Source organism: Oncorhynchus clarkii, chromosome 22, assembly GCF_045791955.1.
Source record: "Oncorhynchus clarkii lewisi isolate Uvic-CL-2024 chromosome 22, UVic_Ocla_1.0, whole genome shotgun sequence".
In the NCBI taxonomy this organism is placed as follows: domain Eukaryota; kingdom Metazoa; phylum Chordata; class Actinopteri; order Salmoniformes; family Salmonidae; genus Oncorhynchus; species Oncorhynchus clarkii.
In genome coordinates, this window is record NC_092168.1 from 52,062,272 (window position 1) to 52,087,913 (window position 25,642).

A 25,642-nucleotide genomic window follows, 5' to 3' on the forward strand; every position below is an offset into this window, starting at 1 on the left:
GGTCAACACAGTTGTCAGGTCAACACAGCTGTCAGTGCTGAGCAGAACAGTAGATGTATGGGAAATGACTGCACAAGGTTTAGCAGTCAAAAAATATAATTACGAATAGAACCCAAACCTCTCCCTGACCAGTTTTTAATAGATTTTTGTATTTATTTTGTATTTTATTTTTATTATGAACACAACAAATACAAAAAAACTGAAATCTACAAACAAGAGTCCATGAAAGATAAACAAATGGACAATGAAAGTTAAATCAGGGTCCAAATCATTTGGTTCAAAATAAAACATAATATCAGAGTCGTTCAAATGAACATTAATAGTTGTTTCTTATAAAATAAAATATTGTATCTCAAACCAAAATCCTCTGATAGCAGGTTGTGGCGCCGCTCGGTGGCGAGTCCATAGATGCCTTGAAGAAGAGCGTTGCTCAGCAACGAGAAGGCAAACAAGCTGTGGCACTAGAGCTGGTAGAGTTAACTCGTTCAATAGTCTGGGAAGTTACCCCTCTCAACTCAACTTCCAAATACTTTTTTTGTGTTTTTGCTTGCAAATTACGTTTGGAGATTTATTGTTTTAAAAAGAATCGTGTTCTCAGATGGTACATTAATAAGATGGCTGGCAAAAAGAAAGAAGTCAGCTTGCAGGTCAGTCGGTCAAACATAGCTTTTTATATCAGAGATCCAAGTTGGGTGTGAAAGGCAGTGTGATCAGACTGTAACGTTTGCTAACACTGCTGTTCTGGTACTACTTTCTCCAGGCGTCTGTCGCAAACCAAGAGCAATGGGATGAGATGCTTGCAACTAAAGGTTTAACAGGTAAGAATGATGCGTTTTGTTGCAAGAATTATGTGTTTTGTTGCATATTACGTTTTCTTACTTACGTGTAGCCGTTTCACTCTGGCTGTATGTTGTGACTTGTTTCATTATTGCATTGAAAACGCACGTCTTACTCGGTTTATTCATAGAGGAATGTATCATTCACATCCACTGCATGCTGCTGCCCCCATGTGTTCATGCTGCTTACTGCAGGATGTGCCGACATAGTGTTTACTTCCTGTCCTGTGTCTCTGTCTCCTTCAGTTGTAGATGTGTACCAGCAGTGGTGTGGTCCATGCCGAGCTGTTGTCAGCTTACTGAGGAAGATCAAAAATGAACTGGGAGATGACTTGTTACATTTTGCCACAGTAAATACAACAGACAAATATCCTTCAATCTAGAATTACATTTCTGAAAACATTATATTAAAAAAGGCTTTTGTTTAAATTGAACTGGTTGTTCTTGCAGGCAAAAGCTGACAGTATCGATGCTCTAGAAAGGTACAGGGGGAAGTGTGAGCCCACCTTCCTGTTCTATGGGGTAAGTCCTGATCTCTCTCTCTCTCTCTCTCTCTCTCTCTCTCTCTCTCTCTCTCTCTCTCTCTCTCTGTCTCTCTCTCTCTCTCTCTCTCTCTCTCTCTCTCTCTCTCTCTCTCTCTCTCTCTCTCTCTCTCTCTCTCTCTCTCTCTGTCTCTCTCTCTCTCTCTCTCTCTCTCTCTCTCTCTCTCTCTCTCTCTCTCTCTCTCTCTCTCTCTCTCTCTCTCTCTCTCTCTCTCTCTCTCTCTCTCTCTCTCTCTCTCTCTCTCTTTATTTATTTATCTATTTCTCTCTCTATTTCTCTCTCTACTTCTTTCCCCAAAAGTGTTGATCTGGAATTGTGCAGGTCTGTAGATGTTCTGTGTGTCGGTGGATGCATCTCTGTGTTACTTTCACCATTCATTCATTTTTATCATATCAAGACCTGTTCAGCTACAGTCTATACAAATATACAAGTAGTGTTCTGTCTGAAGCAGATTAAGATAAACTCAACCACAGCTTGAAATGTATCTGGGGGGGAGGGGGGGGCTGGCTTACGCTCCTATCCTCTAGAGGATGGTGACCCAAACCTCTGTATCTGGCTCAGGGGGGGGAGATGGTCTCAGTGCTGCGGGGGGCTAACGCTCCTGTCCTCCAGAGGATGGTGTTGGAGGAACTGGCCAGAGAGAAGACTGTCCTGGAGGAGGGAGGGGAACGCAGAGTGGTGAGTCAAAACCGACACACACACACACACACACACAAACACACACACACACACACAAACACACACATGCACTTACAAACAGCAAGGTACACTCAAATATTCATACATGCTGATTGCTTGAGAGTTTAAAAAGGACTGACCTGTAGGATACACTCTTTGCTATTCTGTGTTGTTCAGGTGAAAGATGAAGGTTTGATAGATGAAGACGAGGAGGAGGATCAAAGTGATGAAGATACGCTTGGTACTGTAGCTACTCATTCACCTTACATGTGTCATGTGTTAATTTTCCGTCAACTTTAACCAGTGTTTTACAGTGACTCTCTGTCTGTCGTTCCAGACAGTAAATCATACACGGTGGCCATCATCAAACCAAACGCTGTGGCTCATGGCAAAACTAGTGAGATTATCATGAAGATTCAGGATGCCGGGTTTGAGATCCTAGCCCACGAGGAGAGAACGCTGAGCGACTCTGAAGCACGAGATTTCTACCAGAACAAAGTAGGAGAGGTCAGTAGATTTCTACCAGAACTAAGTATGAGAGGTCAGTAGATTTCTACCAGAACTAAGTAGGAGAGGTCAGTAGATTTCTACCAGAACTAAGTAGGAGAGGTCAGTAGATTTCTACCAGAATTGAACAGAGAGTCTTTTGGGAGCCAAACGTCTCTTTTAGGTGAAAGGAGCTAAAAGATCTGTCTCACTGAAAATACTGGGAATGCCCATCACTCTTACCTGTGTGTTCCTAGGCCTGTTTTGAAGACCTGATCCAGTTCATGTCCAGTGGCCCCTCTCACGTCCTGGTGGTCTCTCAGAGGGAGGGGTCAGGTAATGTGGTGCCAGCATGGAGGGAGTTCATTGGTCCAGCAGACACAGAGGAAGCCAGGAGGGATAAACCTGAGAGGTACAGTTAAAAATATGACTCCTAATCCAGAAACAGACTCCTAATCCAGAAACAGACTCCTAATCCAGAAACAGACTCCTAATCCAGAAACACGGTCCTAATCCAGAAACACGGTCCTAATCCAGAAACACGGCCCTAATCCAGAAACACGGCCCTAATCCAGAAACACGGCCCTAATCCAGAAACACGGTCCTAATCCAGAAACACGGCCCTAATCCAGAAACACGGCCCTAATCCAGAAACACGGTCCTAATCCAGAAACACGGCCCTAATCCAGAAACACGGCCCTAATCCAGAAACACGGCCCTAATCCAGAAACACGGCCCTAATCCAGAAACACGGCCCTAATCCCAGAAACACGGCCCTAATCCAGAAACACGGCCCTAATCCAGAAACACGGCCCTAATCCAGAAACACGGTCCTAATCCAGAAACACGGCCCTAATCCAGAAACACGGCCCTAATCCAGAAACACGGTCCTAATCCAGAAACACGGCCCTAATCCAGAAACACGGTCCTAATCCAGAAACACGGTCCTAATCCAGAAACACGGCCCTAATCCAGAAACACGGTCCTAATCCAGAAACACGGCCCTAATCCAGAAACACAGTCCTAATCCAGAAACACAGTATTTATACAGGAACAGGACACGGGCACAATACTCAATGAACATAATATTAAAGTAACATATTTTCAGTACAAACATTTGAGGGTTTTTAATTTCTAATAGTGGTATGTATCTGTGTACAACACATACATGCTTAGTTTGAGGGCTGTGTGGACATTCACTTGACTGAATGAAGATAGCATGTATCTACACAGATTGTTGCTCCAACAGAGCAGACACACCCAAGGCAACGTTCCTCTCCTAACTATCCTCACTGGTCACCAGCAGAGTAACCATCTGTCCTCCTATTTTCCTTCCCTTCCCTTCCTCTACCCTCTCCTCCTCCCTCTTCTCTCCTCCTCCCTTTTCTCTCCCCTCTTTAAACCTCTCCCTTCCCATCCTCTCCATCTCTCTCTTCTCTCCCTTCCTCCATACCTTCCTCTCACCTCCTCTGTCTCCTCTCACTCCTTCCCCTCCTCTCCTCCCTCCCTTCCGGCTCCCTCCTCCCTCCCCTAGCCTACGTGCCCAGTATGGCAGTGAAACCATGTTCAACTCGCTCCACGGTAGTGACGACAGCCATCAGGCTAGGAGGGAGCTGGCCTTCTTCTTCCCCAGCTTCAGGACTTCTTCCCGGGCAGAGCAGCACGAGGAGGAAGGGCAAGTGGAGAGGACACTGGCTCTCATCCGACCCAACCTCTCCAGGGAGAGCAAAGGTGGGCGCGTGCCAATTACTGTACACAACACACGTCTGTTTCTAAAATCAGCTTAACAGCATCACAGGGCTGTATGCAGTGAAGAAGTAATTTGCGTTCTGAGATTTTCACGGTTTCATCCTCACACCGTTTAGTCATTTATTAGCGATCCCTCAAAATGTTTTTCTGACAACTGAAAGAAATATCAGAAATAGTCATTAGTCAAGCATCATTTTGATGACCTTTTCTAAAGTATTCTGTTCTGTTCTGAGGCTGGTTCAGTATGGTTTTCTATTCTAGATCTGGTCTGGTCTCCATGAGGCTGGTTCAGTATGGGTTTCTATTCTAGATCTGGTCTGGTCTCCATGAGGCTGGATCAGTATGGTTTTCTATTCTAGATCTGGTCTGGTCTCCATGAGGCTGGTTCAGTATGGGTTTCTGTTCCAGATGAGATCTGGTCTCGTGTCCATGAGGCTGGTTCAGTATGGGTTTCTGTTCCAGATGAGATCTGGTCTGGTCTCCTTGAGGCTGGTTCAGTATGGGTTTCTGTTCCAGATGAGATCTGGTCTGGTCTCCTTGAGGCTGGTTCAGTATGAGTTTCTGTTCCAGATGAGATCTGGTCTGGTCTCCATGAGGCTGGTTCAGTATGGGTTTCTGTTCCAGATGAGATCTGGTCTCGTGTCCATGAGGCTGGTTCAGTATGGGTTTCTGTTCTAGATGAGATCTGGTCTGGTCTCCTTGAGGCTGGTTCAGTATGGGTTTCTGTTCTAGATGAGATCTGGTCTGGTCTCCTTGAGGCTGGTTCAGTATGGGTTTCTGTTCTAGATGAGATCTGGTCTGGTCTCCTTGAGGCTGGTTCAGTATGGGTTTCTGTTCCAGATGAGATCTGGTCTGGTCTCCTTGAGGCTGGTTCAGTATGGGTTTCTGTTCTAGATGAGATCTGGTCTGGTCTCCTTGAGGCTGGTTCAGTATGGGTTTCTGTTCCAGATGAGATCTGGTCTGGTCTCCTTGAGGCTGGTTCAGTATGAGTTTCTGTTCCAGATGAGATCTGGTCTGGTCTCCATGAGGATGGTTCAGTATGGGTTTCTGTTCCAGATGAGATCTGGTCTCGTATCCATGAGGCTGGCTTCACTGTGTCTCTCCAGAGAGAGGTGATATTAACAGAGGAACAGGCCAGACGGTTCTACAAACGACATGTTGACCAGGACTACTTCCCTGCCCTACTGCACAACATGACCAGGTAACCATCTGACAAATGAAGCACAAGAGAACTACAATATCAAAGCAAGAAGACAAATCAAAAAACAATTTGGCACTCACACAAAATCAGTGGTCTTTATAAGATCTCATCCCTATTATTCCCCCTAGTCTAGTATTCCCCCTAGTCTATTATTCCCCCTAGTCTATTATGATCTAGTCTATTATTCCCCCCTAGTCTATTATTCCCCCTAGTCTAATATTATCTAGTCTAGTATTCCCCCCTAGTCTATTATGATCTAGTCTATTATTCCCCCCTAGTCTATTATTCCCCCTAGTCTAATATGATCTAGTCTAGTATTCCCCCCTAGTCTATTATTCCCCCTAGTCTAATATTATCTAGTCTAGTATTCCCCCCTAGTCTATCATTCCCCCTAGTCTATTATTCCCCCTAATCTATTATTCCCCCTAGTCTAATATTATCTAGTCTAGTATTCCCCCCTAGTCTATTATTCCCCCTAGTCTAATGTTATCTAGTCTAGTATTCCCCCCTAGTCTATTATTCTCTAGTCTAGTATTCCCCCTAGTCTATTATTCCCCCTAGTCTAATATTATCTAGTCTATTATTCCCCCCTAGTCTATTATTCTCTAGTCTAGTATTCCCCCTAGTCTAGTATTCTCTAGTCTAGTATTCCCCCTAGTCTAGTATTCTCTAGTCTAGTATTCCCCCTAGTCTAGTATTCTCTAGTCTAGTATTCCCCCTAGTCTAGTATTCTCTAGTCTAGTATTCCCCCCTAGTCTATTATGATCTAGTCTATTATTCCCCCTAGTCTAATATTATCTAGTCTAGTATTCCCCCCTAGTCTATTATTCCCCCTAGTCTAATATTATCTAGTCTAGTATTCCCCCCTAGTCTATCATTCCCCCTAGTCTATTATTCCCCCTAGTCTATTATTCCCCCTAGTCTATTATTCCCCCTAGTCTAATATTATCTAGTCTAGTATTCCCCCCTAGTCTATTATTCCCCCTAGTCTAATATTATCTAGTCTAGTATTCCCCCCTAGTCTATTATGATCTAGTCTATTATTCCCCCTAGTCTATTATTCCCCCTAGTCTAATATTATCTAGTCTAGTATTCCCCCCTAGTCTATTATGATCTAGTCTATTATTCCCCCCCTAGTCTATTATTCCCCCTAGTCTAATATTATCTAGTCTAGTATTCCCCCCATGTCTATTATTCCCCCTAGTCTAATATTATCTAGTCTAGTATTCCCCCCTAGTCTATTATTCCCCCTAGTCTAATATTATCTAGTCTAGTATTCCCCCCTAGTCTATTATTCCCCCTAGTCTAATGTTATCTAGTCTAGTATTCCCCCCTAGTCTATTATTCTCTAGTCTAGTATTCCCCCTAGTCTATTATTCCCCCTAGTCTAATATTATCTAGTCTATTATTCCCCCCTAGTCTATTATTCTCTAGTCTAGTATTTCCCCTAGTCTAGTATTCTCTAGTCTAGTATTCCCCCTAGTCTAGTATTCTCTAGTCTAGTATTCCCCCTAGTCTAGTATTCTCTAGTCTAGTATTCCCCCTAGTCTAGTATTCTCTAGTCTAGTATTCCCCCTAGTCTAGTATTCTCTAGTCTTGTATTCCCCCTAGTCTAGTATTCTCTAGTCTAGTATTCCCCCTAGTCTAATATTCTCTAGTCTAGTATTCCCCCTAGTCTAGTATTCTCTAGTCTAGTATTCCCCCTAGTCTAGTAATCTCTAGTCTAGTATTCCCCCTAGTCTATTATTCCCCCTAGTCTATTATTCCCCCTAGTCTAATATTCCCCCTAGTCTATTATTCCCCCTAGTCTAATATTCTCTAGTCTAATATTCCCCCTAGTCTATTATTCCCCCTAGTCTATTATTCCCCCTAGTCTAGTATTCCCCCTAGTCTATTATTCCCCCTAGTCTATTATTCCCCCTAGTCTATTATTTCCCCATAGTCTATTATTCCCCCCTAGTCTATTATTCCCCCTAGTCTAATATTCTCTAGTCTATTATTCCCCCCTAGTCTAATATTCCCCCCTAGTCTATTATTCCCCCCTAGTCTATTATTCCCCCCAGTCTATTATTCCCCCCTAGTCTAATATTCTCTAGTCTATTATTCCCCCCTAGTCTCTTATTCCCCCTAGTCTAGTATTCCCCCTAGTCTATTATTCCCCCTAGTCTATTATTCCCCCTAGTCTAGTATTCCCCCCTAGTCTATTATTCCCCCTAGTCTATTATTCCCCCTAGTCTATTATTCCCCCTAGTCTATTATTTCCCCCTGGTATATTATTCCCCCCTGGTATATTATTCCCCCTAGTCTAATATCCCCCCCCTAGTCTATTATTCCCCCTAGTCTATTATTCCCCCCTGGTATATTATTCCCCCCTGGTATATTATTCCCCCTAGTCTATTATTCCCCCTAGTCTAGTATTCCCCTTAGTCTAATATTCTCTAGTCTTTTATTCCCCCTAGTCTATTATTCCCCCCTAGTCTATTATTCTCTAGTCTAGTATTCCCCCTAGTCTATTATTCTCTAGTCTAGTATTCCCCCTAGTCTATTATTCTCTAGTCTATTATTCCCCCTGGTCTATTATTCCCCCCTAGTCTATTATTCCCCCCTAGTCTAATATTCCCCCCTAGTCTAATATTCCCCCCTAGTCTAATATTCCCCCCTAGTCTAACTCGTCTCTATTATGTTATTCCTATTGACTGTATTTCTGTTACAGTGGTCCTGTGTTGGCTCTGTTGACTGTATTTCTGTTACAGCGGTCCTGTGTTGGCTCTGTTGACTGTATGTCTGTTACAGCGGTCCTGTGTTGGCTCTGTTGACTGTATTTCTGTTACAGTGGTCCTGTGTTGGCTCTGTTGACTGTATTTATGTTACAGCGGTCCTGTGTTGGCTCTGTTGACTGTATTTCTGTTACAGTGGTCCTGTGTTGGCTCTGTTGACTGTATTTCTGTTACAGCGGTCCTGTGTTGGCTCTGTTGACTGTATTTCTGTTACAGCGGTCCTGTGTTGGCTCTGTTGACTGTATTTCTGTTACAGCGGTCCTGTGTTGGCTCTGTTGACTGTATTTCTGTTACAGCGGTCCTGTGTTGGCTCTGTTGACTGTATTTATGTTACAGCGGTCCTGTGTTGGCTCTGTTGACTGTATTTCTGTTACAGCGGTCCTGTGTTGGCTCTGTTGACTGTATTTCTGTTACAGCGGTCCTGTGTTGGCTCTGTTGACTGTATTTCTGTTACAGCGGTCCTGTGTTGGCTCTGTTGACTGTATTTCTGTTACAGCGGTCCTGTGTTGGCTCTGTTGACTGTATTTCTGTTACAGCGGTCCTGTGTTGGCTCTGTTGACTGTATTTCTGTTACAGCGGTCCTGTGTTGGCTCTGTTGACTGTATTTCTGTTACAGTGGTCCTGTGTTGGCTCTGTTGACTGTATTTCTGTTACAGTGGTCCTGTGTTGGCTCTGTGTTGGCTCTGTTGACTGTATTTATGTTACAGCGGTCCTGTGTTGGCTCTGTTGACTGTATTTCTGTTACAGCGGTCCTGTGTTGGCTCTGGCCCTGGCCAGGACGGGAGCTGTGGACCACTGGAGGAACCTTCTGGGCCCTAAAGATGTCAACAAGGCCAGGGAGGAGCAGCCCGACTGGTACGACTTGCTCTCATAAAGAGACTTATTACCAGGTCCCATAGGACTGTTTATTACCAGGTCCCATAGGACTGTTTATTACCAGGTCCAGTAGGACTGTTTATTACCAGGTCCAGTAGGACTGTTTATTACCAGGTACCATAGGACTGTTTATTACCAGGTCCAGTAGGACTGTTTATTACCAGGTCCAGTAGGACTGTTTATTACCAGGTCCCATAGGACTGTTTATTACCAGGTCCAGTAGGACTGTTTATTACCAGGTCCAGTAGGACTGTTTATTACCAGGTCCAGTAGGACTGTTTATTACCAGGTACCATAGGACTGTTTATTACCAGGTCCAGTAGGACTGTTTATTACCAGGTCCAGTAGGACTGTTTATTACCAGCTCCAGTAGGACTGTTTATTACCAGGTCCAGTAGGACTGTTTATTACCAGGTCCCATAGGACTGTTTATTACCAGGTCCAGTAGGACTGTTTATTACCAGGTCCAGTAGGACTGTTTATTACCAGGACCAGTAGGACTGTTTATTACCAGGTCCAGTAGGACTGTTTATTACCAGGTCCAGTAGGATTGTTTATTACCAGGTCCCATAGGACTGTTTATTACCAGGTCCAGTAGGACTGTTTATTACCAGGTCCAGTAGGACTGTTTATTACCAGGTACCATAGGACTGTTTATTACCAGGTCCAGTAGGACTGTTTATTACCAGGTCCAGTAGGACTTTGTTTATTACCAGGTCCAGTAGGACTGTTTATTACCAGGTCCAGTAGGACTGTTTCTTACCAGGTACCATAGGACTGTTTATTACCAGGTCCAGTAGGACTGTTTATTACCAGGTCCAGTAGGACTGTTTATTACCAGGTCCAGTAGGACTGTTTATTACCAGGTCCAGTAGGACTGTTTATTACCAGGTCCAGTAGAACTGTTTATTACCAGGTCCAGGTCCAGTAGGATTGTTTATTACCAGGACCAGGTCCAGTAGGATTGTTTATTACCAGGTCCAGTAGGACTTTTTATTACCAGGTCCAGGTCCAGTAGGATTGTTTATTACCAGGTCCAGTAGGACTGTTTATTACCAGGACCAGGTCCAGTAGGATTGTTTATTACCAGGACCAGGTACAGTAGGATTGTTTATTACCAGGTCCAGTAGGACTGTTTATTACCAGGTCCAGTAGGACTGTTTATTACCAGGTCCAGTAGAACTGTTTATTACCAGGACCAGTAGGACTGTTTATTACCAAGACCAGTAGGACTGTTTATTACCAGGTCCAGTAGGACTGTTTATTACCAGGTCCAGTAGGACTGTTTATTACCAGGTCCAGGAGGACTGTTTATTACCAGGTCCAGTAGGACTGTTTATTACCAGGACTAGGTCCAGTAGGATTGTTTATTACCAGGTCCAGTAGGACTGTTTATTACCAGGTCCAGTAGGACTGTATATTACCAGGTCCAGTAGGACTGTTTATTACCAGGACCAGTAGGACTGTTTATTACCAGGTCCCGTAGGACTGTTTATTACCAGGACCAGTAGGACTGTTTATTACCAGGACCAGGTCCAGTAGGACTGTTTATTACCAGGTCCAGTAGGACTGTTTATTACCAGGTCCAGTAGGACTGTTTATTACCAGGTCCAGTAGGACTGTTTATTACCAGGACCAGTAGGACTGTTTATTACCAGGTCCAGTAGGACTGTTTATTACCAGGTCCAGTAGGACTGTTTATTACCAGGTCCAGTAGGACTGTTTATTACCAGGACCGGGTCCAGTAGGATTGTTTATTACCAGGTCCAGTAGGACTGTTTATTACCAGGTCCAGTAGGACTGTTTATTACCAGGTCCCATAGGACTCTGCTCAAAAGTAATGTGTATATACACTGAGTAGACAAACCATTAAGAACATTCTTTGTCGCTGGTGACTTGAACCAAGCATGTTTAAGACATTGATTGTGTATGTGTGCCATTCAGAGGGTGAATGGGCAAGACAACATTTATTTGCCTTTGAAAGTATACAGTGGGGCAAAAAAGTATTTAGTCAGCCACCAATTGTGCAAGTTCTCCCACTTAAAAATATGAGAGAGGCCTGTAATTTATCATAGGTACACTTCAAATATGACAGACAAAATGAGGAAAAAAATCCAGAAAATCACATTGTAGGATTTTTTATGAATTTATTTGCAAATTATGTTGGAAAATAAGTATTTGGTCACCTAGCAAGCAAGATTTCTGGCTCTTACAGACCTGTAACTTTTTCTTTAAGAGGCTCCTCTGTCCTCCACCTGTATTAATGGCACCTGTTTGAACTTGTTATCAGTATAAAAGACACCTGTCCACAACCTCAAACAGTCACACTCCAAACTCCTCTATGGCCAAGACCAAAGAGCTGTCAAAGGACACCAGAAACAAAATTGTAGACCTGCACCAGGCTGGGAAGACTGAATCTGCAATAGGTAAGCAGCTTGGTTTGAAGAAATCAACTGTGGGAGCAATTATTAGGAAATGGAAGACATACAAGACCACTGATAATCTCCCTCGATCTGGGGCCCCCACGCAAGATCTCACCCCGTGGGGTCAAAATGATCATAAGAACGGTGAGCAAAAATCCCAGAACCACACGGGGGGACCTAGTGAATGACATGCAGAGAGCTGGGACCAAAGTAACGAAGCCTACCATCAGTAACACACTACGCCGCCAGGGACTCAAATCCTTCAGTGCCAGACGTGTCCCACTGCTTAAGCCAGTATATGTCCAGGCCCGTCTGAAGTTTGCTAGAGAGAATTTGGATGACCCAGAAGAAGATTGGGAGAATGTCATATGGTCAGATGAAACCAAAATATAACTTTTTGGTAAAAACTCAACTCGTCGTGTTTGGAGGACAAAGAATGCTGAGTTGCATCCAAAGAACACCATACCTACTGTGGCGCATGGGGGTGGAAACATCATGCTTTGGGGCTGTTTTTCTGCAAAGGGACCAGGACGACTGATCCGTGTAAAGGAAAGAATGAATGGGGCCATGTATCGTGAGATTTTGAGTGAAAACCTCCTTCCATCAGCAAGGGCATTGAAGATGAAACGTGGCTGGGTCTTTCAGCATGACAATGATCCCAAACACACTGCCCAGGCAACGAAGGAGTGGCTTCGTAAGAAGCATTTCAAGGTCCTGGAGTGGCCTAGCCAGTCTCCAGATCTCAACCCCATAGAAAATCTTTGGAGGGAGTTGAAAGTCCGTATTGCCCAGCAACAGCCCCAAAACATCACTGCTCTAGAGGAGATCTGCATGGAGGAATGGGCCAAAATACCAGCAACAGTGTGTGAAAACCTTACAGGTTTACTTACAGAAAACATTTGACCTCTGTCATTGCCAAGAAAGGGTATATAACAAAGTATTGAGATAAACTTTTGTTGTTGACCAACTACTTATTTTCCACCATAATTTCCAAATAAATTCATTAAAAATCCTACAATGTGATTTTCTGGATTTTTCTTTCTCATTTTGTCTGTCATAGTTGAAGTGTACCTATGATGAATATTACAGGCCTCTCATCTTTTTAAGTGGGAGAACTTGCACAATTGGTGGCTGACTAAATACTTTTTTGCCCCACTGTATATGTATGTGCCAGGCGCATCCCTATTAGCTACTCTTCCTGGGGTTTATTAGGGATCCCCATTCGCTACTCTTCCCAGGGTTTATTAGGGATCCCCATTAGCTACTCTTCCTGGGGTTTATTAGGGATCCCCATTAGCTACTCTTCCTGGGGTTTATTAGGGATCCCCATTAGCTACACTTCCTGGGGTTTATTAGGGATCCCCATGAGCTACTCTTCCTCAGGTTTATTAGGGATCCCCATTAGCTTCCCTTCCTAGGGTTTATTAGGAATCCCCATTAGCTATAAAACAGTGAACTGTTTGTACTGAATGAGCTAAAGATAAAATGGTACATCTTATAACATCCCTACACCCCCACATATACACAACATGTTCAATACCCCCACATATCCACAACATGTTCAATACCACAACATATCCACAACATGTTCAATACCACCACATATCCACAACATGTTCAATATCACCACATATTCACAACACAACATGTTCAATACCACCACATATCCACAACATATTCAATACCACCACATATCCACATCGAAACATGTTCAATACCACCACATATCCACAACATGTTCAATACCACAACATATCCACAACATGTTCAATACCACCACATATCCACAACATGTTCAATATCACCACATATTCACAACACAACATGTTCAATACCACCACATATCCACAACATGTTCAATACCTCCACATATCCACAACACAACATGTTCAATACCTCCACATGTTCAATACCACCACATATCCACAACATGTTCAATACCTCCACATATCCACAACATGTTCAATACCTCCACATATCCACAACATGTTCAATACCTCCACATATCCACAACATGTTCAATACCTCCACATATCCACAACATGTTCAATACCACCACATATCCACAACATGGTCAATACCTCCACATCTCCACAACATGTTCAATACCACCACATATCCACAACACAACATGTTTAATACCACAACATATCCACAACATGTTCAATACCACCACATATCCACAACATGTTCAATACCAGCACATATCCACAACATGTTCAATACCACAACATATCCACAACATGTTCAATACCACCACATATCCACAACATGTTCAATATCACCACATATTCACAACACAACATGTTCAATACCACAACATGTTCAATACCTCCACATATCCACAACATGTTCAATACCTCCACATATCCACAACATGTTCAATACCACCACATACCCACAACATGTTCAATACCTCCACATATCCACAACATAATCAATACTACCAAATATCCACAACATGTTCAATACCACCACATATCCACAACACATGTTCAATATCCACAACATGTTCAATACCACCACATATCCACAACACAACATGTTCAATACCTCCACATATCCACAACACGTTCAATACCACCACATATCCACAACACATGTTCAATACCTCGACATATCCACATCACAACATGTTCAATACCCCCACATATCCACATCACAACATGTTCAATACCCCCACATATCCACAACATGTTCAATACCACCACATATCCACAACATGTTCAATACCACAACATGTTCAATACCACCACATATCCACAACATGTTCAATACCTCCACATATCCACAACATGTTCAATACCTCCACATATCCACAACATGTTCAATACTACCACATATCCACAACATGTTCAATACCACCACATATCCACAACACAACATGTTCAATACTTCAATACCTCCACATATCCACAACATGTTCAATACCTCCACATATCCACAACATGTTCAATACCACAACATGTTCAATACCACCACATATCCACAACATGTTCAATACCACCACATATCCACAACATGTTCAATACCACAACATGTTCAATACCACCACATATCCACAACATGTTCAATACCTCCACATATCCACAACATGTTCAATACCTCCACATATCCACAACATGTTCAATACCACCACATATCCACAACATGTTCAATACCACAACATGTTCAATACCTCCACATATCCACAACATGTTCAATACCACCACATACCCACAACATGTTCAATACCTCCACATATCCACAACATAATCAATACTACCAAATATCCACAACATGTTCAATACCACCACATATCCACAACACATGTTCAATATCCACAACATGTTCAATACCACCACATATCCACAACACAACATGTTCAATACCTCCACATATCCACAACACAACACGTTCAATACCACCACATATCCACAACACATGCTCAATACCTCGACATATCCACATCACAACATGTTCAATACCCCCACATATCCACATCACAACATGTTCAATACCCCCACATATCCACAACATGTTCAATACCACCACATATCCACAACATGTTCAATACCACAACATGTTCAATACCACCACATATCCACAACATGTTCAATACCTCCACATATCCACAACATGTTCAATACCTCCACATATCCACAACATGTTCAATACTACCACATATCCACAACATGTTCAATACCACCACATATCCACAACACAACATGTTCAATACTTCAATACCTCCACATATCCACAACATGTTCAATACCTCCACATATCCACAACATGTTCAATACCACAACATGTTCAATACCACCACATATCCACAACATGTTCAATACCACCACATATCCACAACATGTTCAATACCACAACATGTTCAATACCACCACATATCCACAACATGTGCAATACCTCCACATATCCACAACATGTTCAATACCTCCACATATCCACAACATGTTCAATACCACCACATATCCACAACATGTTCAATACCACAACATGTTCAATACCACCACATATCCACAACATGTTCAATACCTCCACATATCCACAACATGTTCAATAACACCACATATCCACAACATGTTCAATACCTCCACATATCCACAACATGTTCAATACCACAACATGTTCAATACCACCACATATCCACAACATGTTCAATACCACCACATATCCACAACATGTTCAATACCTCCACATATCCACAACATGTTCAATACCACCACATATCCACAACATGTTCAATACCTCCATCATATCCACAACATGTTCAATACCACAACATGTTCAATACCTCCACACATCCACAACATGTTCAATACCTCCACATATCCACAACATGTTCAATACCACCACATATCCACAACATGTTCAATACCACCACATATCTACAACATGTTCAATACCACCACATATCCACAACATGTTCAATACTACCACATATCCACAACATGTTCAATACCCCCACATATCCACAACACAACATGTTCATTACCTCCACATATCCACAACACAACATGTTCAATACCTCCACATATCCACAACATGTTCAATACCCCCACATCTCCACATGTTCAATACCACAACATGTTCAATACCACAACATGTTCAATACCACCACATATCCACAACACTAAATAATCGTGTTCCCCTAAGTTTGATACTGTATTGAAAACCTCTGTGACTGTCCCCTCTCCTTTGTAGTGCCTATCACTGTGCTCTGTGACTGTCCCCTCTCCTTTGTAGTGCCTCTCTCACTGTGCTCTGTGACTGTCCCCTCTCCTTTGTAGTGCCTCTCTCACTGTGCTCTGTGACTGTCCCCTCTCCTTTGTCGTGCCTCTCTCATTGTGCTCTGTGACTGTCCCCTCTCCTTTGTAGTGCCTCTCCCATTGTGATCTGTGACTGTCCTCTCTCCTTTGTAGTGCCTATCTCACTGTGCTCTGTGACTGTCCCCTCTCCTTTGTAGTGCCTCTCTCATTGTGCTCTGTGACTGTCCCCTCTCCTTTGTAGTGCCTCTCCCATTGTGATCTGTGACTGTCCTCTCTCCTTTGTAGTGCCTCTCTCACTGTGCTCTGTGACTGTCCCCTTTCCTTTGTCGTGCCTCTCTCACTGTGCTCTGTGACTGCCCCCTCTCCTTTGTCGTGCCTCTCTCACTGTGCTCTGTGACTGCCCCCTCTCCTTTGTCGTGCCTCTCTCACTGTGCTCTGTGACTGTCCTCTCTCCTTTGTAGTGCCTCTCTCATTGTGCTCTGTGACTGTCCTCTCCTTTGTCGTGCCTCTCTCACTGTGCTCTGTGACTGTCCTCTCTCCTTTGTAGTGCCTCTCTCATTGTGCTCTGTGACTGTCCTCTCCTTTGTCGTGCCTCTCACTGTGCTCTGTGACTGTCCCCTCAGCCTCAGGGCCCAGCTCATGGTGGCCAGTGAGGAGGACAATGAGCCCCAGAACCAGCTGAACCAGCTCCATGGCAGTGCCAGCAGGGAGGAGGCAGAGGAGGAGATTGACTTCTTCTTCCCTAAACAGCAGACTCTGGCCATCATTAAGCCTGACTCCATGGACGAACATAGAGGTACATTCACTAAATCAGTCAATACACTAAGTTTATTAACCATGTACCAGTTATCCAAACCAGTCCTTAGTCAGTTGTACAGCAGCGTATAAAGTGACCACATGCACTCTCTACTCAACCTCCTTTCCTCCCCTTCCTCCCCCTTTCAGAGGAGATCCTGGGGGAGATCCGTGCTGGAGGTTTCTCTATATCTCGGCTGAAGGAGACAGTGTTGTCTAGAGACACGGCTGAGGAGTTCTACAGGGAACACAGAGACAAACCGTTCTTCAGCCAGCTGGTTGACTTCATGTGCAGGTTAGTACTGTGCTACAGAATCCTATATACACTGCTCAAAAAAAAAAGGGAACACTTAAACAACACAATGTAACTCCAAGTCAATCACACTTCTGTGAAATCAAACTGTCCACTTAGGAAGCAACACTGATTGACAATAAATTTCACATGCTGTTGTGCAAATGGAATAGACAACAGGTGGAAATTATAGGCAATTAGCAAGACACCCCCAATAAAGGAGTGGTTCTGCAGGGGGTGACCACAGACCACTTCTCAGTTCCTATGCTTCCTGGCTGATTTTTGGTCACTTTTGAATGCTGGCGGTTTTCACTCTAGTGGTAGCATGAGACGGAGTCTACAACCCACACAAGTGGCTCAGGTAGTGCAGCACATCCAGGATGGCACATCAATGCGAGCTGTGGCAAGAAGGTTTGATGTGTCTGTCAGCGTAGTGTCCAGAGCATGGAGGCGCTACCAGGAGACAGGCCAGTACATCAGGAGACGTGGAGGAGGCCGTAGGAGGGCAACGACCCAGCAGCAGGACCGCTACCTCCGCCTTTGTGCAAGGATGAGCAGGAAGAGCACTGCCAGAGCCCTGCAAAATGACCTCCAGCAGGGCACAAATGTGCATGTGTCTGCTCAAACGGTCAGAAACAGACTCCATGAGGGTGGTATGAGGGCCCGACGTCCACAGGTGGGGGTTGTGCTTACAGCCCAACATTTGCCAGAGATCACGAAGATTGGCAAATTCGCCACTGGCGCCCTGTGCTCTTCACAGATGAAAGCAGGTTCACACTGAGCACATGTGACAGACGTGACAGAGTCTGGAGACGCCGTGGAGAACATTCTGCTGCCTGCAACATCCTCCAGCATGACCGGTTTGGCGGTGGGTCAGTCATGGGGTAGCATTTCTTTGGGTGGCCGCACAGCCCTCCATGTGCTCGCCAGAGGTAGCCTGACTGCCATTATGTACCGAGAGGAGATCCTCAGACCGCTTGTGGGACCATATGCTAGTGCGGTTGGCCCTGGGTTCCTCCTAATGCAAGACAATGCTAGACCTTATGTGGCTGGAGTGTGTCAGCAGTTCCTGCAAGAGGAGGCATTGATGCTATGGACTGGCCCGCCCGTTCCCCAGACCTGAATCCAATTGAGCACATCTGGGACATCATGTCTCGCTCCATCCACCAACGCCACGTTGCACCACAGACTGTCCAGGAGTTGGCGGATGCTTTAGTCCAGGTCTGGGAGAAGATCCCTCAGGAGCATGCCCAGGCGTTGTAGGGAGGTCATACAGGCACGTGGAGGCCACACACTACTGAGCCTCTTTTTGACTTGTTTTAAGGACATTACATCAAAGTTGGATCAGCCTGTAGTGTGGTTTTCCACTTTAATTCTGAGTGTGACTCCAAATCCAGACCTCCCTGGGTTGATACATTTGATATCCATTGATAATTTTTGTGTGATTTTGTTGTCAGCACATTCAACTATGTAAAGAAAAAAGTATTTAATAAGAATATTTCATTCATTCAGATCTAGGATGTGTTATTTTAGTGTTCCCTTTATTTTTTTGAGCAGTGTATCTGGCTCTGGGTTAGAGGTCAGCTCTCGGTTAGTGTTGGGAGGTCAGCTCTGGGTTAGTGTTAGAGGACAGCTCTGGGTTAGTGTTGGAGGTCAGCTCTGGGTTAGTGTTAGAGGACAGCTCTGGGTTAGTGTTGGAGGACAGCCCAGTGTTAGAGGACAGCTCTGGGTTGGAGGACAGCTCTGGGTTAGTGTTGGAGGTCAGCTCTGGGTTGGTCAGCTCCGGGTTAGTGTTAGAGGTCAGCTCTGGGTTGGTCAGCTCCGGGTTAGTGTTAGAGGACAGCTCTGGGTTGGAGGACAGCTCTGGGTTAGTGTTAGAGGACAGCTCTGGGTTGGAGGACAGCTCTGGGTTAGTGTTGGAGGTCAGCTCTGGGTTAGTGTTGGAGAACAGCTCTGGGTTCGTGTTGGAGGACAGCTCTGGGTTAGTGTTGGAGGTTAGCTCTGGGTTAGAGGTCAGCTCTGGGTTAGTGTTGGAGGTTAGCTCTGGGTTAGTGTTGGAGGACAGCTCAGGGTTAGTGTTGGAGGTTAGCTCTGGGTTAGTGTTGGAGGTCAGCTCTGGGTTAGTGTTGAAGGTCAGTTCTGGGTTAGTGTTGGAGGTTAGCTCTGGGTTAGTGTTGGAGGTCAGCTCTGGGTTAGTGTTGAAGGTCAGCTCTGGGTTAGTGTTGGAGGTCAGCTCTGGGTTAGTGTTGGAGATCAGCTCTGGGTTAGTGTTGAAGGTCAGCTCTGGGTAAGTGTTGGAGGACAGCTCTGGGTTAGTGTTGGAGGACAGCTCAGGGTTAGTGTTGGAGGACAGCTCTGGGTTAGAGGTCAGCTCTGGGTTAGTGTTGGAGGTTAGCTCTGGGTTAGTGTTGGAGGTCAGCTCTGAGTTAGAGGTCAGTTCAGGGGTAAGTGTTGGAGGACAGCTCTGGGTTGGAAGCCAGCTGTGGGTTAGTGTTGGAGGTTAGCTGTGGGTTAGTGTTGGAGGCCAGCTCTGGGTTAGTGTTGGAGTTCAGCTCTTGGTTAGTGTTGAAGGTCAGTTCTGGGTTAGTGTTGGAGGTCAGCTCTGGGTTAGTGTTGAAGGTCAGCTCTGGGTTAGTGTTGGAGGTCAGCTCTGGGTTAGTGTTGGAGGTCAGCTCTGGGTTAGTGTTGGAGGTCAGCTCTGGGTTAGTGTTGGAGGTCAGCTCTGGGTTAGTGTTGGAGGTCAGCTCTGGGTTAGTGTTGGAGGTCAGCTCTGGGTTAGTGTTGGAGGTCAGCTCTGGGTTAGTGTTGGAGGTCAGTTCTGGGTTAGTGTTGGAGGTCAGGTCTGGGTTAGTGTTAGAGGACAGCTCTGGGTTGGAGGACAGCTCTGGGTTAGTGTTGGAGGTCAGCTCTGGGTAAGTGTTGGAGGACAGCTCTGGGTTAGTGTTGGAGGACAGCTCTGGGTTAGTGTTGGAGGACAGCTCTGGGTTAGTGTTGGAGGACAGCTCTGGGTTGGAGGACAGCTCTGGGTTAGTGTTGGAGGTCAGCTCTGGGTAAGTGTTGGAGGACAGCTCTGGGTTAATGTTGGAGGACAGCTCTGGGTTAGTGTTGGAGGACAGCTCTGGGTTAGTGTTGGAGGACAGCTCTGGGTTGGAGGACAGCTCTGGGTTAGTGTTGGAGGACAGGTCTGGGTTAGTGTTGGAAGTCAGCTCTGGGTTAGTGTTGAAGGTCAGCTCTGGGTTAGTGTTCAGCTCTGGGTTAGTGTTGAAGGTGTGCTGTCAGTCTCATGCAGCATTATCTGAACATGTGCTTCTATTGTAATTGTCACGTAGAAAAGTTCATGCTCAGGGTAGAAGAGACAGTTAATAATGCTCAGGGTAGAGGAGACAGTTAATAATGCTCAGGATAGAGGGGAGTTAATAATGCTGAGGGTAGAGGAGAGTTAATAATGCTCAGGGTAGAGGAGATAGTTAATAATGCTCAGGGTAGAAGAGACAGTTAATAATGCTCAGGGTAGAGGAGACAGTAAATAATGCTCAGGGAAGAATAGACAGTTAATAATGCTCAGGGTAGATGAGAGTTAATAATGCTCAGGGTAGAGGAGAGTTAATAATGCTCAGGGTAGAGGAGAGTTAATAATGCTCAGGGTAGAGGAGACAGTTAATAATGCTCAGGGTAGAAGAGACAGTTAATAATGCTCAGGGTAGAGGAGAGTTAATAATGCCCAGGGTAGAGGAGAGTTAATAATGCTCAGAGTAGAAGAGACAGTTAATAATGCTCAGGGAAGAATAGACAGTTAATAATGCTCAGAGTAGAAGAGACAGTTAATAATGTTCAGGGTAGAAGACAGTTAATAATGCTCAGAGAATAAGAGACAGTTAATAATGCTCAGAGAATAAGAGACAGTTAATAATACTCAGGGAATAAGAGACAGTTAATAATGTTCAGGGTAGAAGAGACAGTTAATAATGTTCAGGGTAGAAGAGACAGTTAATAATGTTCAGGGTAGAAGAGACAGTTAATAATGTTCAGGGTAGAAGAGACAGTTTATAATGTTCAGGGTAGAAGATAATTAATAATGCTCAGAGAATAAGAGACAGTTAATAATGCTCAGAGAATAAGAGACAGTTAATAATGCTCAGGGAATAAGAGACAGTTAATAATGTTCAGGGTAGAAGAGACAGTTAATAATGTTCAGGGTAGAAGAGACAGTTAATAATGTTCAGGGTAGAAGAGACAGTTAATAATGCTCAGGGAATAAGAGACAGTTAATAATACTCAGGGAATAAGAGACAGTTAATAATGGTCAGGGTAGAAGACAGTTAATAATGTTCAGGGTAGAAGAGAATTAATAATGCTCAGAGAATAAGAGACAGTTAATAATGTTCAGGGTAGAAGAGACAGTTAATAATGCTCAGGGAATAAGAGACAGTTAATAATGCTCAGGGTAGAGGAGAGTTAATAATGCTCAGGGTAGGAGACAGTTTTTCATGCTCAGGGTAGACGAGACAGTTAATCATGCTCAGGGTAGTGGAGACAGTTAATAATGTTCAGGGTAGAAGAGACAGTTAATAATGCTCAGGATAGAAGAGACAGTTAATAATGCTCAGGATAGAAGAGACAGTTAATAATGCTCAGGGTAGAAGAGACAGTTATTAATGCTAAGGGTAGAAGAGACAGTTAATAATGCTCAGGATAGAAGAGACTGTTAATAATGTTCAGGTTGGAAGAGACAGTTAATAATGCTCAGGGAACAAGAGACAGTTAATAATGCTCAGGGAATAAGAGACAGTTAATGTTCAGGGTAGAAGAGACAGTTAATAATGCTCAGGGTAGAAGAGACAGTTAATAATGCTCAGGGTAGAAGAGACAGTTAATAATGCTCAGGGTAGAAGAGACAGTTAATAATGCTCAGGGTGGAAGAGACAGTTAATAATGCTCAGGGTGGAAGAGACAGTTGATAATGCTCAGGGAATAAGAGACAGTTAATGTTCAGGGTAGAAGAGACAGTTAATCATGCTCAGGGTAGAAGAGACAGTTAATAATGCTCAGGGAATAAGAGACAGTTAATAATGTTCAGGGAATAAGAGACAGTTAATAATGTTCAGGGTGGAAGAGACAGTTAATAATGTTCAGGGTGGAAGAGACAGTTAATAATGCTCAGGGTGGAAGAGACAGTTAATAATGCTCAGGGAATAAGAGACAATTAATAATGTTCAGGGAATAAGAGACAGTTAATGTTCAGGGTAGAAGAGTACATCTGAAACCCTGTCTCTGTAGCGGCCCCTGTATGCTGCTGGTGCTGACCAAGGAAAATGCTGTGGAGGAGTGGCGGTCCATGATGGGCCCCACAGACCCTGTCCTGGCCCAGGTTACGGCCCCAGGGTCCCTGAGGGCCCGCTTCGCCTTAGACATCCTCCACAACTCCCTTCACGGCTCCTCCAATCAGGAGCATGCTCAGGAGAAGATACACTTCCTGTTTGGTGATATCATCACCTCAGACAGAGACCTGACCAGCAATGGGGAACTGGATCCCACATCGCGAGGTAACCAATCACACTTCAGTTACGACACTGAACAAAAAATAGAAATGCAAGGTTCCGTGTTTCATGAGCTGAAATAAAAGATCCCAGAAATGTTCCATATGCACAGAAAACGTATTTCTCTCAAATTTTGTGCACAAATTTGTTGACATTACTGTTAGTGAGCATTTCTCCTTTGCCAGAGGAGCATTTATGTCTGTAATATAGCTCCTTCTGATTGGCTGGGCCTATGCCCTCCCAGGCCCACCAATGGCAGCGCCAATGCCCAGTCATGTGAAATCCATAGATTATGGCCTAATTTATTTATTTCAATTGACTGATTTCCTTATGAACTGTAACTCAACTAAATCTTTGAAATTGTTGCATGTTGTGTTTATATTTGTTCAGTATATCCGACTAGACGGACCATGAAAAACAGGGTCACTAGTGGAGAGCAGTTAGGTGCCAGTGCATAGTTGAATCCCCAACAGGTCTATCTGGCTCGATAAACCAAGTCAAGACTGATAAACAAGAAACAGCCTTTTCAACAGTAAAGCTGTCCAATGTTTTCTTTCAGGAAAACAGCAGGACAGTTTTGCAGATCTCATGGCTTCCGACAAATCAGGTTGTACAACTGCAGAAATGACAGAACATGTTGAGCCAGGAAGTCCAGAGAGCCATCAAGAGCATGTTGAGCCAGGAAGCCCAGAGAGCCATCAAGAGCATGTTGAGCCAGGAAGCCCAGAGAGCCATCAAGAGCATGTTGAGCGGGCCACATCCACGTCAGACACACCTAGTGTCACAAGCAAAGAAGGGGAAGGTAAGAATGAGACTGCATATTGAACATGGGATATAAATCTGTGCTGAAGGTAAAGCACTGCATTCAGTTGAGTTGATCCTTCTACATATTACAGGTGATCAGACACCAGTCTGAAGAAGAAGGATCAACAGATGCCCAGTAGAGATCCCCAGGACAGATCCCCAAGACAGGTCCCCAAGACAGGTCACCAGTAGAGATCCCCAGGACAGGTCGCAAGTAGAGATCCCCAGGACAGGTCACCAGTAGAGATCCCCAGGACAGATCCCCAGGACATGTCACCAGGACAGATCCCCAGGACAGGTCGCCAGGACAGATCCCCAGTAAAGATCCCCAGGACAGGTCACCAGTAGAGATCCCCAGGACAGGTCACCAGTAGAGATCCCCAGGACAGGTCCCCAGTAGAGATCCCCAGGACAGATCCCCAGGACAGATCCCCAGGACAGATCCCCAGGACAGGTCACCAGGACAGATCCCCAGGACAGGTCGCCAGGACAGATCTCCAGTAGAGATCCCCAGGACAGGTCCCCAGTAGAGATCCCCAGGACAGGTCACCAGTAGAGATCCCCAGGACAGGTCACCAGTAGAGATCCCCAGGACAGGTCCCCAGTAGAGATCCCCAGGACAGGTCACCAGTAGAGATCCCCAGGACAGGTCACCAGTAGAGATCCCCAGGACAGGTCACCAGTAGAGATCCCCAGGACAGGTCACCAGTAGAGATCCCCAGGACAGGTCACCAGTAGAGATCCCCAGTAGAGATCCCCAGGACAGATCCCCAGTAGAGATCCCCAGGACAGGTCACCAGTAGAGATCCCCAGGACAGGTCACCAGTAGAGATCCCCAGGACAGATCCCCAGGACAGGTCACCAGGACAGATCCCCAGGACAGGTCCCCAGGACAGATCCCCAGTAGAGATCCCCAGGACAGGTCACCAGTAGAGATCCCCAGGACAGGTCACCAGTAGAGATCCATAGGACAGGTCACCAGTAGAGATCCCCAGGACAGGTCACCAGTAGAGATCCCCAGGACAGATCCCCAGGACAGGTCACCAGTAGAAATCCCCCGGACAGATCCCCAGGACAGGTCACCAGGACAGATCCCCAGGACAGGTCACCAGGACAGGTCCCCAGTAGAGATCCCCAGTAGAGATCCCCAGGACAGGTCACCAGTAGAGATCCCCAGGACAGATCCCAAGTAGAGATCCCCAGGACAGGTCACCAGTAGAGATCCACAGGACAGGTCACCAGTAGAGATCCCCAGTAGAGATCCCCAGTAGAGATCCCCAGTAGAGATCCCCAGTAGAGATCCCCAGGACAGGTCACCAGTAGAGATCCCCAGGACAGGTCACCAGTAGAGATTCCCAGGACAGGTCACCAGTAGAGATCCCCAGGACAGATCCCCAGGACAGGTCACCAAGACAGATCCCCAGGACAGGTCACCAGGACAGGTCACCAGTAGAGATCCCCAGGACAGATCCCCAGTAGAGATCCCCAGGACAGGTCACCAGTAGAGATCCCCAGGACAGGTCCTCAGTAGAGATCCCCAGGACAGGTCACCATTAGAGATCCCCAGGACAGGTCACCAGTAGAGATCCCCAGGACAGGTCACCAGTAGAGATCCATAGGACAGGTCACCAGTAGAGATCCCCAGGACAGGTCACCAGTAGAGATCCCCAGGACAGATCCCCAGGACAGGTCACCAGTAGAAATCCCCCGGACAGATCCCCAGGACAGGTCACCAGGACAGATCCCCAGGACAGGTCACCAGGACAGGTCCCCAGTAGAGATCCCCAGTAGAGATCCCCAGGACAGGTCACCAGTAGAGATCCCCAGGACAGATCCCAAGTAGAGATCCCCAGGACAGGTCACCAGTAGAGATCCCCAGGAC

At 45.1% G+C, this 25,642-nt stretch overlaps 1 protein-coding gene across 1 annotated transcript; it reads left to right on the forward strand.

The window, feature by feature from the left end:
* Window positions 1-502: 502 nt before the first annotated feature.
* On the forward strand, window positions 503-23,928 carry LOC139380433 (NME/NM23 family member 9). The gene is made up of 16 exons (XM_071123097.1): window positions 503-647; window positions 761-818; window positions 1,083-1,186; window positions 1,287-1,358; window positions 1,941-2,057; window positions 2,235-2,298; window positions 2,395-2,564; window positions 2,801-2,955; window positions 4,078-4,274; window positions 5,349-5,493; window positions 9,018-9,125; window positions 16,956-17,128; window positions 17,278-17,422; window positions 22,697-22,962; window positions 23,516-23,758; window positions 23,853-23,928. Exons 1-16 carry the CDS (start codon window positions 615-617, stop codon window positions 23,870-23,872), a joined length of 2,070 nt encoding a protein of 689 aa, XP_070979198.1. The 5' UTR covers window positions 503-614; the 3' UTR covers window positions 23,873-23,928.
* The last annotated feature ends 1,714 nt before the right edge of the window (window positions 23,929-25,642 follow it).